The sequence below is a fragment of the Ranitomeya imitator genome, chromosome 1 (assembly GCF_032444005.1).
Source record: "Ranitomeya imitator isolate aRanImi1 chromosome 1, aRanImi1.pri, whole genome shotgun sequence".
Classification (NCBI taxonomy): Eukaryota; Metazoa; Chordata; class Amphibia; order Anura; family Dendrobatidae; genus Ranitomeya; species Ranitomeya imitator.
In genome coordinates, this window is record NC_091282.1 from 778230593 (window position 1) to 778244275 (window position 13683).

The window sequence follows — 13683 nt, forward strand, 5'->3', positions numbered from 1 at the left end:
CCAGCACGTGATGTAAGCATCAGATGTATAAGCCTGACACATGGCTTTCTGCAGACCCGTCACTCAGTCCGGGCGGCCACTCACTGGCTTCGTCAGGCCCAGTACACAGTCCGGGCGACCGGGCACTATGGAACAGGCAATCCGCACTCCAAGGACCGCGCACACAGCCCGGCCGATTACCAGCGCCTCGGGGCGATACATACGACTTGGAACGGTGAGCAAGTTGTGGTATTGGCTGAAGAAAGCCCTGTCTTTCCCTATCCTATTTAGCCCTTTAAGGGTCTGTGATGCATGTATCCTTGTCTGCCATTTACCCACACTTCTATCAATCACTCGCAATAATACAAAATGGCCAGATGTTTGCAACCAGATGAATGACGAATTTTGGGAGATCGCCATGCTGAGATTCTAGGGAGCATGTGAGCACTAAGGCGCCAATCATAGGAGACACAGTCGACCACTGCCTACTGCTACAGATTTTCTTCCCTTGGCATCAAAGGCCTTGCCCTGTCCTGGATTGCTTCATACCTTTCCAATCGCACATTTAGCATTTCCCACTCACACACTACCTCCTCATCCCAACCTCTCTCTGTTGGAGTCCCTCAAGGCTCTGTCCTAGGGCCCCTACTTTTTTCCATCTATAACCCTTGGCCTAGGACAACTCATAAAGTCCCATGGCTTCCAGTACCACCTGTATGCGGACAACACTCAGATTTACAGTACAGACCAAAGGTTTGGACACACCTTCTCATTTAAAGATTTTTCTGTATTTTCATGACTATGAAAATTGTACATTCACACTGAAGGCATCAAAACTATGAATTAACACATGTGGAATTATATACTTAACAAAAAGGTGTGAAACAACTGAAAATATGTCTTTTATTCTAGGTTCTTCAAAGTAGCCACCTTTTGCTTTGATGACTGCTTTGCACACTCTTAGCATTCTCTTGATGAACTTCAAGAGGTCGTCACTGGAAATGGTTTTCACTTCACAGGTGTGCCCTGTCAGGTTTAATAAGTAGGATTTTTTGCCTTATAAATGGGGTTGGGACCATCAGTTGTGTTGTGCAGAAGTCTGGTGGATACACAGCTGATAGTCCTACTGAATAGACTGTTACAATTTGTATTATGGCAAGAAAAAAGCAACTATGTAAAGAAAACCGAGTGGCCTCATTACTTTAAGAAATGAAGGTCAGTCAGTCCGAAAAATTGGTAAAACTTTGAGAGTGTCCCCAAGTGCAGTAGCAAAAACCATCAAGCGCTACAAAGAAACTGGCTCACATGAGGACCGCCCCAGGAAAGAAAGAACAAGAGTCACCTCTGCTTCTGAGGATAAGTTTATCAGAGTCACCAGGCTCAGAAATCGCAGGTTAACAGCAGCTCAGATTAGAGACCAGGTCAATGCCACACAGAGTTCTAGCAGCAGACACATCTCTACAACAACTGTTAAGAGGAGACTTTGTGCAGCTGGCCTTCATCGTAAAATAGCTGCTAGGAAACCACTGCTAAGGACAGGGAACAAGCAGAAGAGACTTGTTTGGGCTAAACAACACAAGGAATGGACATTAGACCAGTGGAAATCTGTGATTTGGTCTGATGAGTCCAAATTTGAGATCTTTGGTTCCAACCACCGTGTCTTTGTGCGACACAAAAAAGGGAAACGGATGGACTCTACATGCCTGGTTCCCACCATGAAGCATGGGGAAGGAGGTGTGATGGTGTGGTGGTGCGTGCTGGTGACACTGTTGGGGATTTATTCAAAATTGAAGGCATACTGAACCAGCATGGCTACCACAGCATCTTGCAGCGGCATTCTATTCCATCCGGTTTGCGTTTAGTTGGACCATCATTTATTTTTCAACAGGACAATGACCCCAAACACATCTCCAGGCTGTGTAAGGGCTATTTGACCAAGAAGGAGAGTGATGGGGTGCTACGCCAGACCTGAACCCAATCGAGATGGTTTGGGGTGAGCTGGACCGCAGAGTGAAGGCAAAAGGGCCAACAAATGTTATGCATCTCTGGGAACTCCTTCAAGATTGTTGGAAGACCATTTCCGGTGACTACCCCTTGAAGCTCATCAAGAGAATGCCAAGAGTGTGCAAAGCAGTCATCAAAGCAAAAGGTGGCTACTTTGAAGAACCTAGAATATGAGACATATTTTCAGTTGTTTCGCACTTTTTTCTTAAGTATATAATTCCACATGTGTTAATTCACAGTTTTGATGCCTTCAGTGTGAATGTACAATTTTCATAGTCATGAAAATACAGAAAAATCTTTAAATGAGAAGGTGTGTCCAAACTTTTGGTCTGTACTGTACCTTTCTGGCCCAGATGTCACCTCTCTGCTGTCCAGAATCCCAGAGTGTCTATCAGCCATATCCTCCTTCTTCAACTCTCGCTTCCTAAAACTCAATGTAGACAAAACCGAACTCCTCATCTTTCCTCCATCTCGCGTATCCCCCCTACCTGATCTATCTATTACGGTAAACGGCATCACGCTCTCTCCTGCACCTGAAATCCGCTGCCTCGGGGTAGCTCTCGACTCTGCCCTGTCCTTCAAGCCGCACGTCCAAACTCTTGCCACCTCCTGTTGCCTCGAACTCAAAAATATTGCCAGAATCCGTCTCCTCCTCACCCCATAATCTACTAAAACTCTTGTGCATGCCCTCATCATCTCCCGCCTCGATTACTGCAACACCCTCCTATGTGGCCTCCCCGCTAACTCTCTTGCACCGCTCCAATCTGTCCTCAACTCTGCTGCCTGACTAATCTACCTCTCTCCTCACTACTCCACTGCTTCTCCCCTCTGCAAATCCCTCCACTGGCTCCCAATTCCCCAACAAATCCAGTTCAAACTACTAACACTGATCTACAAAGCCATCCACAACCTGTCCCCTTCCTATATCTCTGAACTAATCTCCCACTATCTTCCCTCACGTAATCTTTGATCCTCCCAAGACCTACCTCCTACTCTCCTCCACACTTATTCATTCCTCACACAACCTCCTCCAAGATTTCTCACGAATATCCCCCATCCTCTGGAACTCCACGCCTCAACTTGTCCGATTATCCACCACCCTCAGTTCCTTCAGACGGAACCTGAAAACCCATCTCTTCAGGAAAGCCTACAATAACCATTCTTCCGCCTCACCAACCACCCGAACTGCTGTCTCACCAACCGCCAGAGCTGCCACATCATCAGCCGCCAGAGCTGCCGTTCCCCCGACCTTCTGTCTCCTCCCTATTATCCCATAGAATGTAAGTCCGCAAGGACAGTGTCCTCTCCCCTCTGTACCGGTCTGTCATTGTAAATTTGTTTACTATAAATGATATCTATAACTCTGTACGTAACCCCATTCTCATGTACAGCACCATGGAATTAATGGCGCTATATAAATAATAATAATAACAATAGGAGATCTAGTCACATCACTGCCTTTACCAGGAAGCAGTAGAGACTGCACTAACTATAAGGGTATGTGTCCACGTTCAGGATTTGCTCAGGATTTGACGCAGGTAAAATCTGCACCATCTCTGCACCTGAGGTCACTGGCAGGTCACCTGCGTTTTTTATGCGGATTTGTGTGTGTTTTTGTAAGTTAAATAAAGATTTACAACAAAAAAATTGTGATGTCATTTCTTGTCCAACCTCTTCACTTACATACTCCATTGAAGAATAATGTACACACATACAGCTAGATAGATAGATAGATACGAGATATCTATCTATCGTATTTATCTATTATATCCATCTATCGTATCATATCTATCATATCTGTCATATCCATCTATCGTATCTATCTATCTATCGTATTTATCTATGGTATCTATCTATCGATATATCTCTATTATCTACTGATATAGCTATCTATGTATAGATATATCGATAGATAGATATATTGATAGATAATAGATTAATAGATACGATAGATAGATGGATACGATAGATGGATCACACATGCGAGAAACTCGGACGAGTCTCGCATCTTAATACCCGGCACTGCCGCCGGCACTCGGGAGCGGAGCGTGCTGTTGTATGTATTTCTATGTAGCCGCACACTCCAGTCCCGAGTGCCGGCGGCAGTTCCGTGTAATAAGATGTGAGACTCGTCTGAGTTTCTCGCATGTGTGATCCCGGCCTTAAATAAAGACACACACACCCATGAAATCTGTGTTAGGCCGGGGTCACACTCGCGAGAAACTCAAACAAGTCTCTTGCTTCAATACCTGGTACTGCCGCGGGCACTCGGACCGGAGTGTGCGGCTGCATGTATATCTATGTAGCTTAACACTCTCGGTCTGAGTGCCCACGGCAGTGTCGGGTATTTACCCCGGCCTTAAATGCAATATGTTTAAAAAAAAAAAAATTAAAAATGGCGTGGTCTCCCGTGCAATTTTCGGCGCCAGAGAGGGAAAGCCAGCGAATGGGGGACTGATATTTGTTGCCTGGGAAGGGGTTAATACCCATGGAGCTTCCCAGGCTATGAATATCAGCCCGCAGCTGTCTGCGTAGCCTTTACTGGCTACAAAAATAGAGGGACCCCCCCAAATAAATGATGTGGGGTCCCCTTATAATTTATAGCCAGAAGCTACGCAGACAGCTGCGGGCTGATATTCATAGCCTAGAGAGGGGCCATGGATATTGAGTGTCCCACGACGAGTCCAGCTCTGCTACATCTGGATGCCTGACATCCAGACATAGCAGTGCTTGTAGATGATCGCTGGAGATAACATTATACATTATAGCACTCACGGTCAGCTGGCCATGAGAACCAGACTAGTGACCGGAGATAACCACCGGTCACGTGCACGGCAATTCTCGCGGTAAGCTAAGTTATCGCAAGAACTTATCTTACCACGAGAACTGCAGTGGACGCGGGGCTTCCGGCGGCGGGACAGGTAAGCCGGCATGTGACATGCGTAATAAGCTGCATTAACGCAGTTTCTATGCATTTCACTAATCATTACCGCATCTAATGATTATAGGAAATTTACGGCGCGGCGACGGAGCGTCGCCACACTGTAAACAGACATGCTGCGTTCTGAAAAGACGCGCAGCATGTCCGTTTACGCGGGTCTGCCGCATGCATGTTTTATCGCATAGTGGAGACGGGATTTCATGAAATCCCCTCCACTATGCTGTAACATCTGGACGCTGCGTGTTTGACGCTGTGGCTCTACTCAAACATGCAGCGTTTCCTGTATGTGGAAACATACTCTAACACATGTCTGTGCTCCGTATTACCACAATGAATGCAGGCTATATTCATGCAGAGTAGTTGCCAAAGCTGTCCATAAAGTACAAATCATCATGAAAAAATGACTAACCGCAAAAAGACAAAACACGGGTAGGGTCTCAGATCTCCGAAAGTGATAAATCTGACTGATGCTGGTTTTATTTTTCCCCTAGGCCTCTATGTTGACCCATCCGGACGGCCCTTTCATTAACTTGTCCAGGTTAAATCTGTCCAAATACGCACAGAGTCCCAACTTGGCAAAGGTCAGTGAGTAATTCACTAAAAATACACAATTGTGCAAGAGAAGAAATAAGTCTGTATAATGTTACCAGAGCCGCTATAATGGAGCCAGTGCCTCATCCGCATCGTAGAGGCTCTGTCCACTGCTCAATCAGCGGCTCCCAATATCAGCCGGGGCTCCTGCCGATATCAGCTGGGGGTCCTGCCAATATCAGCCTGGGGGTCCTGCCAATGCCAGAGAGCTGATTCCTTACATCAGTATAGAAATGTGCGGGAATAGAGACCAGCCGAGTGTGGAGTTTTACAGGAAAGCTCCATTGGAGAAAAGTATTCAAATTGTGAGGGCTAATTTACATAGATTAAAAATATGCAGTGAAATATTACCGCATTCTCCTCTGTATATTTCTAGTTTTGCCTTTTGATTTTTTGCAGACGTTGTTTGAGTACATCTTCCATCATGAAAACGACGTGAAGAATGTAAGAATTCCTCACATTAATTTTCACTTTCCAAAGCTGATGAAAGTTACTCTCCTTCATTGTCAGTGTGCTAATCACTGTGAGCTCTGCGGACCCTGGTAACATAGAAAAGGGGATGTCGCGCCCCCAACCTCCCCTAGATATGAACCAACCAACTGTGCTGAGCAATCACAGCGAAAAGGAGCAAATTACTGTCTGCGCCATCCCTACTTTCCTTCTGCTACAGGGCGCTGTTCCTTCCTCTTCTCTGGCAGGCTAGGCTGCACCGGGCCTCCCTCTTCTCCGTCAGGCTGCGCCGGGCCTCCCTCTTCTCCGACAGGCTGCGCTGGGCCTCCCTCTTCTCCGGCAGGCTGCGCCGGGCCTCCCTCTTCTCCGGCAGGCTGCGTCGGGCCTCCCTCTTCTCCGGCAGGCTGTGCCGGGTCTCCCTCTTCTCCGGCAGGCTGCGCCGGGCCTTCCTCTTCTCCGGCAGGCTGCGCTGGGCCTCCCTCTCCTCCGGCAGGCTTCGCCGGGCCTCCCTCTTCTCCGGCAGGCTGCGCCGGGCCTTCCTCTTCTCCGGCAGGCTGCGCCTGGCCTCCCTTTTCTCCAGAAGGCTGCGACGGGCCTTCCTCTTCTCCGGCAGGCTGCGCCGGGCCTCCTTCCTCTCCGGCAGGCTGCGCCGGGCCTCCCTCTTCGGCAGGCTGCGCCGGGCCTCCCTCTTCTCCGGCAGGCTGCGCCGGGCCTCCCTCTTCTCCGGCAGGCTGCGCCGGGCCTCCTTCTTCTCCGACAGGCTGTGCCGGGCCTCCATTTTCTCCGGCAGGCTTCACCGGGCCTCCCTCTTCTCCCGCAGCCTGCGCTGGGCCTCCCTCTTCTCCGGCGGCCTGCGCTGGGCCTCCCTCTTCTCCCGCGGCCTGCGTCAGGCCTCCCTCTTCTCCCGCGGCCTGCGCTGGGCCTCCCTCTTCTCCCGCGGCCTTCGGCTCACACTGTGCCACATCTATTTCTTATATAGGACACCCGCAAAACATAACCTGTTGCAGCATAAGAAGCACAGATGTAGGAGAATACTTATGTGTACACACTTGTTCTCCAGGCTTTGGAGCTGGCAGCTTTAGCCACTGAAAATGCTCAGTTCAAGGACTGGTGGTGGAAGGTTCAGCTGGGGAAGTGTTACTACAGGTAAGCTATGTGATAACACGTAGTACACATATGATGTCCCATCTTTCCAGCCCACACACCACGTAACATTTGTACCATGCTCTCACTTCACAAATTACACTCCACTGATTGGCTTTAATTGCAGTTCCCTCCCTGACCACAAGGTGGTGTGCTGTGTAAATGTGATAATAGAGAAAGCCACACACCACAGGTAGATGCTGGTACAGCTTCCACAGCACCACCTAGAGTCAGATATATTCATTGCATGCATTCATATTTTTTTATTAGGTGTCTTTCATAAAGGCAGATTGAAAGGTGATAATTAGGAAATGCCTAATTGTGGAGGAAACTAGGATCTTGTATTTATTACTGTATAAACGAGTGCTGTGACCTCTGGGATCAGCGACTGGTATCGCCACGTTCCAGTTCTTGTTGTTTCTATAGATTGGGCCTCTTCCGTGAAGCAGAAAACCAGTTTAAATCTGCACTTGTGCATCAGGAGATGGTGGATACATACTTGTATTTGGGAAAAGTAAGTTCTCAGAGTTTATACCATTACATTATAAATGTGATTATTCTTTTTTTTCTTGACTAGCCCCCTTGGCTGCCATGAAGTACCCATCATGACCTTGTAATAGTGTCACAGGGTTATCCAACCACATAGGATCTATTCATTTTTAACCATCTAAAAACGTCAATCGCCTTCTCCCATTTTAAAAATAAAGATAAAAAATAAAAACTATCTGGTTTCTCAGCGTCTCTAATGGTTCAATTTATCGAAGTGTAAAAGTAATAAGCCTGTACAGGAAACGCTATAAAGAGAAAAAAAAATTGAAATGCAATTTTTTTTGTTACGGCACCTTTCAAGAAATGTACTAAAAAGTCATCAAAATGTCAAATATATCCCAAAATGATGTCACTAAAAGATGCCATCTTGCTCCATCCTGTCACACCACTCCATCTGCTAAATGCCACCACAAGCTATATATTTTTTAACATTTTAATTTTTTTTTTTAAATTACCAAAATATTATTAATAAAACCATTATACGTTTGGCATCATTGTAACCGAATGGAAAGAGAATCAAGGAACGAAGGTAATTTTTATCGCACGTTGATCATTGTAAAAACAAAGGAAAAAATGGAGGAATTGCAGTCTTTATCATTGTTTAACTCAATTATCTTTTCCTGCTTTTCACAGCATTATATGGTAAAGAGAATGGTGTCGTTCAGAACTACAACTTTTCTTGCCAAATATAGTCCCTCATACGTCTATGTCAACGCAAAAATGAAAAAAAAAAAATTTGCAAAAAAACCCAAATCTATATTTCTGTTGCTATTTGTAGCATTGGAATGGCAACATTCGCTGTCTCTTTTGGATGATGGACTGTGGCTCTTCTGTGTTTTCCAGGTGTGCGCCCGCATGGACCAGCCGCTCACTGCACTCTCCGTGTATAAACAAGGCCTGGACCGGTTTCCTAAAGAAGTGACCCTCCTGTGCGCCGTGGCACGAATTCACGAGGTTGGCACTCGTCCTTTTGCAGATGAACGTTATACGATACATAGAGCTGTGTAACGGCTATTTTGCGTCTGCCCTGATGCCGCTGCTGTCCATGAGAATGGCGGCGTTACATTTGTAGGAACCAGTGGAGACATTGTTTGCAGTGATTTTCTGTCGCATTCGTTTTTGTTTTCCAACCTTTGCCGTTATGCAGATATTTTGCATCACTCTACTTCATCTGTCCCATCATTCAGGAAATGAATAACCTGACATCCGCCACAGAATATTACAAAGACCTCTTGAAACAGGACAACACGCACGTGGAAGCCATCGCCTGCATAGGAAGTAATCACTTTTATACGGACCAGCCGGAGATCGCGCTGCGGTTTTACAGGCGAGTTGTCCCAAGAGCTGGACTGCGATAGGCTTCTTATAGATTTACCTTACTGGTATAACTTGTTTGCACTCTTCCTTCGCATCTGCACTGCCATCCATAAGATGGCTGCAAATGGAGGGGCAGGTGATGAGGCTCAATATTTAGCCTCTCCTGTTGTTATATATGGAAATTCAGTAAATAGTCACTTGAGCCGACTCCGCATACACAGGGGCGAGCGCTCCTCTGTACTACTGGTTCTGGCCCCCAGCAGATGGTGTCAGGAGGCCCCATACACATTAGATGGTCAGCTGATCCCCCGACATTGTCCGACATTTATCTAATTAGTATGGGACCTTTAGATATTGATGGTATGTGCTGAGGATGGGTCATCAATATCGATGTGGGTCCTTCTCCCATCACCACAATCGATCAGCTGTTGGCAGCTCTGGTGACTGATGGATGCCGTGTACAGGACTGGACCAGTATCGCCCCATACTTTGAGTGGCCATTCTCACATACTGCTCATCTCATATTAGAGTGATTGTGATCTGAGCTGCAGTACAGAAAACGGCCATACACACAGTGCGGCGCTGTGCTGGTTTGTGTATTCTATTACTGCGGAAGCTCCACACAGCTGATCCGGGAGGGGGTCGGGACCCTAATAATCTGACTTTGGTGACCCAAGGTTGGGCCATGATTATCTAGAAGGTGGAAAGCCTCTTTTATATCAAGTCTATTGATCTATAACACTGTTCGTAAAGTGATCCTCCCCTTTAAGACTCTTTATTGTAAGTGAATGATGAGAATAGAGTGACTCTCTAATTCTGAGTTTACTCCGCAGGCGCCTCCTACAGATGGGGGTCTATAATTGCGAGCTGTTTAACAACCTGGGGCTGTGCTGCTTCTACGCCCAGCAGTATGACATGATCCTGACGTCTTTCGAGAGAGCGCTGTCCCTGGCAGAGAACGACGAGGAGGTCGCTGAGGTCTGGTACAACCTGGGACACGTCGCCGTGGTGCGTACATAGATCACAGAAAGATAATGGTGTAGAAACAGGCCATGACATTAGAGGGGGGGAGTCTGCAGATCCAGCTGCTCAACAAATAAAGATAAGGGCTACTATTTAATATGGGGAAATTAAGCAAGCGTTTGATCGGCTCGATGCATCTTCCACCAGTGAGCTTTTTATTAATACACTCGTGCCTTTTAATAAACTTAGCGCATGTCTGGCCGTGCAACCGAATATCGGACCTGTGCCACCTGAGGCTGGAGCAGATTTATGCCAAATTCTGCTGTAAATTACAGTACATGTTGTTGGGCATTGGGTGACGCTTCTTCCAGCTGCGTAAAGTTTTTTTTTTTTTACTAAAATATCAAGGTTTTTGTGTCATTTTTCTGGCGGAAATCTATTTAGAAATTTCCCCTTTTGTTTTAGTTCCTCAGTTTGCCAGCTTGTTAGTGAATGTGCCCAGGTCCCATCCTGCTTTTTCATCTTTTGATTTTATTCTTTTTTTGCTTTCCATAAATCAGGGTGTGATGGAGCAGCGGCATAGGGCGACGTCTGTGTAGCTCCCCTCCAGTTCCTCATTTTGGTAATGAACCGCACTGAGATCGGTAATATCCCTCACATTTGTTCTGCTAGTATCTTTGTTTGAAGGAGAAGCTAAGTTTACAAAAAGATTTAAAACTCTCGGCAGAAGTTTACTGGTCATTGTAGTCCTCCCAGCGCTCCGTACCTGATGCACAGTGATAGCCCCTTACCCGTGAGGATGACCCTTTATCATCTGTGCAGAGGAGCGGACGCCTGAGCGATGATCTGCTGATGCCAGATTAAATCGTTTCTTCAATTATTCAGATCCCGCTCACGCTGCAGCCGCGTTTGTCTAAGATTTTTTGCACCGCTCCATCAATTCTCCCGTAATTTGCAGACATTATACCGGCACCAGCCATCTGTATTACAACGATGCGATTTGTAATGCCTAGGGACTTTCTCTACGTGACAAGTAAATCAGAAAACGGGAGCTGTTCTACAATTGCCATTATAACCCTCTATGTGACTGGGAATCACTGGATGCATCTGTTACATGTCCCTGCAGCAGTCACAGCAATGCAACGGAACAAGAGTCACCCCAAATGGAAGCGCTGGCTTCCATAAAGCCTTCTCGTAGAGGTGACCAAGACTACACTCATGTCCGAGTCGTCTGCTAAAGGGAGGACCGCGAGTTGCCAAAGTAACGTTGGCCACCAAGGTCTGATTCCAAGAATGAAGTGGCTGTGATGCTCGGAAAGTGCCACGTCCCTTCATCTCAGCGTCCCCAGGACAGCTGCATGGACGAACTATAGCAGGCCACAATTGCGAGCCATGAGGAGACTAATTTCCAGCCTCTACGGTTTCTTTCAGCGAGCGCAGGGGTCCGCGGTCACGTAATGATGATATATTCTAGCAATATACTGTATGACCATCACCTACACTGCTCCATCCTGTAAGCCTGTGGAACCTGTGCGAAGCCCAGAGCTTCAGGAGGGATTGATTTTTACATTATTCCTGGTGCTGACACTTTCCCCTTATATTATAGGGCATTGGAGACCTGACTCTGGCTTATCAGTGCTTCAAGCTGACCTTGGCCAATAACAACGACCATGCTGAGGCATACAATAATCTGGCCATATTGGAAATGCGTAAAAGCCACATTGAGCAGGTCAGTCTTACGTACATTTAGCTGACAAGACACTTCATGTGCGCTCTTCTTTTGCTTTTAAACTCTTTCAATGTGGGTTCCTTAATTTTGGAATATCCCCCCTATATTTCTGCAGGCTCGTGCTCTGCTCCAGACGTCCGCTGCCCTCGCACCTCACATGTACGAGCCTCATTTCAACTTCGCTTGCCTCTCTGACAAGGTGAGCAACATCTGGTTACAGTCTAGAAGAGACTACAGTAAGGAACAGATCGATGAAATCATCCTGACATCATATCCAGAATTAGATAAACATGGAATCAGAAACTACAACTCCCTGCATTTCCTGACTCAGTCTGCAATCAGAAAGTGGTGGAGATTGTAGTTTTGCAGCAGCTGGATTGACACGATTTACTGATTCTTTACCACTTTTGTCTTGCAGATCGGGGACCTCCAGAGCAGCTACGTTGCCGCTCAGAAGTCGGAAGCCGCATTTCCTGACCACGTGGAAACTCAGCAACTCCTTGACAAGTTGAGGCAGCATTTTGCAATGATATAAGCTCATTGGTCTCTAGATTCAAGGTCATGTAGTAACAGACTTTACATTAATCATTGGTGAACCTTGCGCCAAAAAGTTCTGTTGATCACACTAATGTGCACAGGACACAATTAACCATGAACATGGCCATGATTCTGTATTTCTGAGTCCAACACAGAAACTTCCGACAAGCCCCCTCTGGTCCGATTGTCAGTCGTACATATATCAATTCAATGCTATCAGCCAAAAATCTTGACCCATGTGATCGGATCGTTCCTCTGTGCACAGTATGACTACGGATGTTGGGATCTTTGGCAGAATTTATTTTTCCCATCTGTACAAATCTAACATAACATGTATGCTTGGCTTTCATAAGCATTCATGCTTTATCGATGGAGCTGCTCTCCTCCCGTCCACCACGCTGGCAGCCCTGTCCGCCTCGCTGGCAGCCCTGTCCGCCTCGCTGGCAGCCCTGTCCAGCTGGCGTCTGCCTCGCTGGCAGCCGCGTCTGCCTTGCTGGCAGCCCTGTCCGCCTAATGTCTGCCTCTCTGGCAGCCCTGTCCACCTCGCTGGCAGCCCTGCCGCCTAATGTTTGCCTCTCTGGCTGCCCTTTCTGCCTCGTTAGCAGCCCTGTCCGCCTCGCTTTGCAGCCCTGTCCGCCTCGCTGGCATCTCTGTCCACTTCACGTCCGCCTCGCTGGCATCCCTGTCCACCTCACGTCCACCTCGCTGACAGCCCTGTCCGCCTCGCTGACAGCCCTGTCCGCCTCGCTGGCAGCTCTGTCCGCCTCGCTGGCAGCTCTGTCCGCCTCGCTGGCAGCTCTGTCCGCCTCGCTGGCAGCTCTGTCCGCCTCGTTGGCAGCCCTGCCCGCCTCGCTGGCAGCTCTGTCCGCCTAAGGTCTGCGTCGCTAGCAGCCCTGTCCGCCTCGCTGGCAGCTCTGTCCGCCTAAGGTCCTCCTCGCTGGCAGCTCTGTCCAGGTTGCAGCCGCGTCCGCCTTTCTGGCAGCCCCGTCCGCCTAATGTCTGCCTCTCTGGCAGCCCTGCCGCCTAATGTTTGCTTCTCTGGCAGCCCTTTCTGCCACGTTGGCAGCCCTGTCCGCCTCGCTTTGCAGCCCTGTCCGCCTCGTTGGCATCTGTGTCCACTTCACGTCCGCCTCGCTGGCATCCCTGTCTGCCTTGTGTCCACCTCACTGGCAGGCCTGTCCGCTTCGCTGGCAGCCCTGCCCGCCTCGTTGGCAGCTCTTTTCGCCTAAGGTCTGCCTCGCTGGCAACCCTGTCCGCCTCGCTGGCAGCTCTGTCCGCCTCGCTGGCAGCTCTGTCCGCATCGCTGGCAGCTCTGTCCGCCTCGCTGGCAGCTCTGTCCGCCTCGCTGGCAGCTCTGTCTGCCTCCCTGGCAGCCCTGTCTGCCTCACTGGCAGCTCTGTCCGCCTAAGGTCTGCCTCGCTGGCTGCCCTGTCCGCCTCGCTGGCAGCCCTGTCCGCCTCGCTGAATTATTTTAATATCT

The 13683-nt window shown here is 48.2% G+C and overlaps 1 protein-coding gene across 1 annotated transcript in view; it reads left to right on the top strand.

The window, feature by feature from the left end:
- Positions 1-12436, top strand: part of TTC8 (tetratricopeptide repeat domain 8) — a 29762-nt gene extending 17326 nt beyond the window's left edge. The window contains exons 4-14 of the mRNA XM_069736490.1: positions 55-214; positions 5416-5505; positions 5915-5959; positions 7026-7111; positions 7535-7622; positions 8501-8611; positions 8845-8984; positions 9808-9982; positions 11544-11666; positions 11782-11865; positions 12085-12436. Of these exons, the coding sequence (XP_069592591.1) occupies positions 55-214; positions 5416-5505; positions 5915-5959; positions 7026-7111; positions 7535-7622; positions 8501-8611; positions 8845-8984; positions 9808-9982; positions 11544-11666; positions 11782-11865; positions 12085-12201 (1219 nt within the window). The 3' untranslated portion in view covers positions 12202-12436. The remainder of the gene's footprint in view (positions 1-54; positions 215-5415; positions 5506-5914; positions 5960-7025; positions 7112-7534; positions 7623-8500; positions 8612-8844; positions 8985-9807; positions 9983-11543; positions 11667-11781; positions 11866-12084) is intronic.
- Positions 12437-13683: the final 1247 nt, after the last annotated feature.